The following is a 5202-nucleotide window of genomic DNA, read 5'->3' as shown; positions in this document are numbered from 1 at the left end:
CAGCCACGACCTGCAGACCTCTCTCTCGTCCCTCTCTTGAAGCCTTACACTACAAGAAAACATGGATTTACCGACTGCAAAAACAGTAACTATACAGTCGCTAACTACTCAGTCACGACTGCATGGCGACTGACATACGTAGTCGCTAAACAGTGCGTCGCTAAAAAAATCAGTCGCTAAAAAGTCGCTATGGAGCTACTAATTGGTGACTGTTAATTGGGGTCGCTCTTCCCTCGCCAAACAGTCGCTAAAGTTGCGACTGAATTGCAACGCTTTAGCGACTGATATGGTTACTAATTTGCGACTGTTTGAGTTCTGTTTTGTTTACGTTTTGGTGACTCTTTTGCGACTGTTTAATTATCATGTTTTTAAAAAAATTATGCTAAAAATGCATTATTTGATTTTGTAATACCAAAACTGATTAAGAAAACATGTACTAAAACATAACAAACATGAAATTAAACAACGACATAAGTACCATGTTTTTACAAAAGTTGCAAAAGGTCCAAAAAACATCTAAATATCCAAGAGTGTTGCAAATATTACATGAAGGAACCTAACTTTGAAAATAATCAGGGTTTGGGTCATTGGTTTGAGACTCAAGGAAGGCGACATAGTTCGGGTTGATCTTGAGGAAACTCACCAAGCGTGAGATCTCTGCTTGTTGCTCAGATGCAACCCGCAAAGCCTCAGCTGCAACCCGTGAAGCCTCTGCGTCACGCTGTGCTTGTAGAGCTGCTTGTTCCTCTATCTTGCGGTTAGCGTCTTCAAGCTGTTGTTGTAGGGTTGTGAAAGTAGAAGAGCTTCCAAGGTACTTCCGCTTCCCGTTGATGTAACTTCCTAGGCTTCCAACTCCAAAGTATGTTCCTCTATCATTGACGTAAGTAGACTCCATACACAAAACAGAGAGAAAGAGTTATTATAATTACTTAACAATGAAAAATTTAATAGCGTATTAGAAAGAAGCAAATTACCTGAAGAAAGAGTTCATCATCCTCCTCGTGAGATAGCTCTGATCGACGTGAAGTACCATCTGAAGACTCATCATTATCCTGAGCAGCCAACTTAGCTTCCCTTCTTTTCTTATATGCCTCATGAACTGCTTGCGCTTTCTTATCCACAAAAGTACCATCTTTTTTAGTATGAGTCCTGAGAAAAACTTCAGGAATAGTTGGCGGCCTTCCCAATTCTACTTCCTGGAATGTTAGACAATGAAAAGGTTAGGAACCAGTTGATGTCAAGTAATTAAACAATGAAAAGGTTATGATGTAACTCACCATCTCTTGTTCGATTTGTAAGTAAGACTTCGGCCCTGATACATGTTTGTGAGGGCCAAGACCATTACGGTCAAACATTCGAGCTGCTGAAGTGGTTGCACTCTTTGCCATGGCTTCTTCGGTGTCCCAATAGTCACACATTTCTTTCCAAAGAGTTCTCTCAATCCACCTCGGTTTCACTTCCTGTCGCTGAGCTGCTGCCTTGGAAACCATGTCTTTCATACGGTTTTGACAAATGCTATAGAACTTTGCTTGAACCACACCGGTTAGAGAGGGATCCCAGGTGTGTGTTTTCTACAAAAAAAGACTAGTGTTAGTGATAAAAAAAACCAAGACAAAAAGCTATAAATACAGAAATCAAATTGAAAGGAGTAGAAGTTTACCGCGAATTCCAAGAAGTAACCTTCTCTTCTTGAATTTGGAATACAACCCCAACTGTAAAATGGACCATCAAACTTGTTTGTAAACACTTTTGTAATCTCTCGGGTAAGTGATGACTTGTCATGTCCAAACCTTCAAACAAAAACAAATCAGTAGTCAAATTCTAATCAAACACAAACAAATCGATCAATCCAAGTAAACCGGCGTAAATGATTGATCAAAAATAAATTCTAATCCAAATTCTAGTCACAAACAAACACAATCAAATTCTAATCCAAAATTCAAAATTCTAATCCAAATTCTTACCAAGTGGTTCCACGCTCTAATGAGGGAGAGAGGACAGTGGTATACTTCTCACGGCCTGGTTGGACAAGCATGTCATGTAAAGAAGCGAGTACATCAGCTGGGAGATTGGCTTCTCTTGCACCATCATCCTCCGAATTAGCTTCTTCCTCATGTGAGTTTTGCGCTTGAGAACTGTGAAGCGATGCAGAAGCTGCTCGAGGTTGACCAGGTTGAGAAGGGGGTGGTCGATGAGACTGTCGAGGTAGAGGAGACTCTCGTGGTAGATTTGAGACTTGAGGAGACTGTCTATGACGATTCGAGACTGACGGTTGAGGAGACTCTCGAAGTTGACTAGAGAATTCTGGTGGATTCGTCGCGGAGGCCAGAGGTTGAGGAAAAGGACGCCTGGTTGGATCTTCGCCGGAAGGGGATGTTCCGGGAAAGGTCCTCGAGTGCTGGAACAGATTGGTTGGAGGTGGATAGTCTCGGTAAGAAGGTGTAGGTCTCGCTGGAGCCTGGAGGTTTGGGACAGGAGTTGCCTGAGAATCAGTCTCTGGAACTCGATGGTTCGCCGGCGTGAAGGTATACTGGGGAGGAAGATTGTCGGGTCTATGATTCGCCGTTTGTGAGGTTCCAGAGGTTCGATTAGAGGTGTTTCTTCTTCCTACGCCTCTTTTCTTTTGTCCAGCCATCAAGGGTTTACGGTTTCGTCGAGTGAGGGGAATTTAGATTTAGGGTTTGTGAGGTTTCGCCGTTTCGTCTCGAAGAAGAAGAAGAAGAAGAAGAAGAAGAAGAAGAAATGAGAAAAGATTAGGGTTTTCGTGTTTTGTCACAAAATTAATGGGTTTTCGATTTTTTGTCACGGCCCAAATTTTGTTAAGGCCCAAATTTATTAAAGCAGTCGCTAAATAGTAGCTCTTTAGTCGCAATCTTTTAGCGACTGTCAAACTGGTCTATAAATTAGTCGCAAATTGGCGACTACACTACGACAATATGCATCAGTCTCCAATTAGCGTCTACTAGGCGACTGATTTATTTTAGTAGGCATTCAGTAGCTAAACAATCGCAAATCAGTTGCTAAATTTAGCGACTATGTTTTTAGTCACAAATTGCAGTAACCAATTACATGTTTTCTTGAAGCCTTGGAGATCACCAAACTCTTTCTATTCTATTTACTTTGCTCTTGTTTCTAAGGAAGAAGATCTTACACTTTGTTTGACAATCATTGAAGTAATATCTAAAACCCTTTTCTCTATTTATTCTTTTATGTTTATGAGTTTATTAAACCGTGCTTTGATGACTCCCTTAAACTTGCTAGAGTAGTTTTCTAGTTGGGTTTAAAGGGATAAATCAAAGGGGGGAGATGATCTTAGTTTAGGTGGCAATTTTTAGGGTTTGTTAGATTTAAATTCTGTTTATTCTATGCTTTAATTCTAAGTCTTTACTTAATGCTTTAAGTTAGCCTCATGAACTAACTATGATCTAAAGTGTGTGTGCTTTGCCAAAAGCTTGCATGTGTGCTTGACCTAGCTTAGATGTGTGGGGAGACATAGGAAGCACATACCCCTTACCTATGGAATTCCACGGATGTTAGTCGAACATGTTTTAAATGCTTTGATCTATGCGTCGTAGCCTGCGACAGTTGAGTTACGGGGTGTAGTGATCTTAGACGGTTAGCTTGAGAACTTTAAGTTAACGATTTATTAGTGTTTCGTAGTCCGAGTTTTAGATAGACAAACTAACCCTAAACTTTCCTAGATAGATAGATCATTAAACCCCTACGATTCCCCTTGATGCCCAACACTTGTTTCATTTATTTTACTTGCTTTTACTTTCGTTTATTTGCTTGCAACAACCGTGACAACCACAAAACCCTATTTCTATTGAGTCCTAGCCTTACTTACTTCCGTTGGATTCGGTCGAACAACAACTCTCTCTCTGTGGGATCGATCCTTAAATACTACTACCGATTAGCTGTGCACTTTCAGCAGTTGTGTGGTCTTTTAAGGTAAAAGATTTGAAGTGAAAAACCACACACATCATACACTTTGTTGACATAGATGACCAAATCAATTATTGCAAACCTCTCCGCAAATCGAAGTGTCACAATTCACCCCCTACTAACAGATCGCAATGTCCTTGTTCCACACCAAGACCGTCACTCCCGACGGTGTGAGCCCACTCGACTGGGTTTGGCTCTGATACCACTTGTAATGCCCCGACCGCTACCTCTCACTGAGCCTCCTGTCCACTCCCGGCCATGGGCCCACCTTCCTTAATAGGCCTCACGTCCTCTCATTAGGCCCGTGAGCCCATCCATATCCGACGGTCGGTTTGCTACGTCTGGGAGGTTTTAAAGACTAGTTTACTGTTTCTACAAATCACCACATGATCTTTTTCTTTGTTTGTCCTCACTCACACAGTTCCGGCAATCACTTCCCGGAAGGTCACCCATTCTGAGACTACTCTAGCATAAGTACGCTTAATTGTGGAGTTCTCTTAGGACACTTAATCGAAAAGATAAGTGCACTTTGGTGACATAAGTGGCCAAAATCAATTCTTTTGGTATGACAACTATACCTTAACCGAAAAGACTATACCAAATATGAAGTACAAAGTGGAAGGAACATATCCTTTTTGGTATGACAACTGGTCGACTATGGGACGTTTACTCGACATAGCATGCCCGCGGGGGTGCATTGATATGGGGATCCCCATACATGCCACAGTTACAAAGGCTTTCGCCCACCAGCGCAGAAGGCACCGTGTCGACTCTCTCAACAATATTGAGAATGCTTTGGAAGAGGTCCGCTTTCAAGAACTGGTTGGAGCTGAGGATAAAGCTCTCTGGAAAGGTCAAGGAGGCTCATTTAAACCGGTTTTCAGCACTAAGGAGACCTGGGAGAGCTTGCAGGATCCGCAACCACGTCCACAGTGGTATAGAGGAGTCTGGTTTTCACTGGCCACTCCCAAATACTCACTCATGGTATGGCTAGCAGTCCTGAATAAGTTGTCAACAGGGGACCGAATGCAGTCTTGGAGTGAAAGTTTCAACTCGTCATGTGTACTCTGTTCTGCAGCATTGGAAACTCGTGACCACCTCTTTTTCTCCTACCCATTTTCTGCAGATATATGGACAGGCCTTACTCATAAACTCTGTCCACACAGATTCTTGACTTCCTGGGATGAAAATTTGTCCCTCCTTACCGCTGATACACTCGACTCCACTACCATATATCTGCTGCGCTATGCTTTTTAG

At 42.1% G+C, this 5202-nt stretch overlaps 2 protein-coding genes across 2 annotated transcripts; one reads left to right on the top strand and one right to left on the bottom strand.

Moving 5' to 3' along the window:
• Window positions 1-556: 556 nt before the first annotated feature.
• Window positions 557-2050, bottom strand: LOC147927091 (uncharacterized). The gene is made up of 5 exons (XM_087487297.1): window positions 1965-2050; window positions 1661-1790; window positions 1278-1571; window positions 975-1196; window positions 557-889 (listed from the first exon to the last, which is right to left on the bottom strand). The coding sequence occupies exons 1-5, from the start codon at window positions 2033-2035 to the stop codon at window positions 557-559; spliced, it is 1050 nt and encodes a 349-aa protein (XP_087343423.1). The 5' UTR covers window positions 2036-2050.
• A 2597-nt stretch (window positions 2051-4647) lies between these two features.
• Window positions 4648-5202, top strand: LOC147927090 (uncharacterized). The gene has a single exon (XM_087487296.1). It carries the CDS (start codon window positions 4648-4650, stop codon window positions 5200-5202), a length of 555 nt encoding a protein of 184 aa, XP_087343422.1.

This window comes from Camelina sativa, chromosome 15, assembly GCF_030686135.1.
Source record: "Camelina sativa cultivar CO46 ecotype springtype chromosome 15, ASM3068613v1".
Classification (NCBI taxonomy): Eukaryota; Viridiplantae; Streptophyta; class Magnoliopsida; order Brassicales; family Brassicaceae; genus Camelina; species Camelina sativa.
Note: the sequence above shows the minus strand (reverse complement) of the source record. Positions and strands in the feature narration are given on the sequence as shown.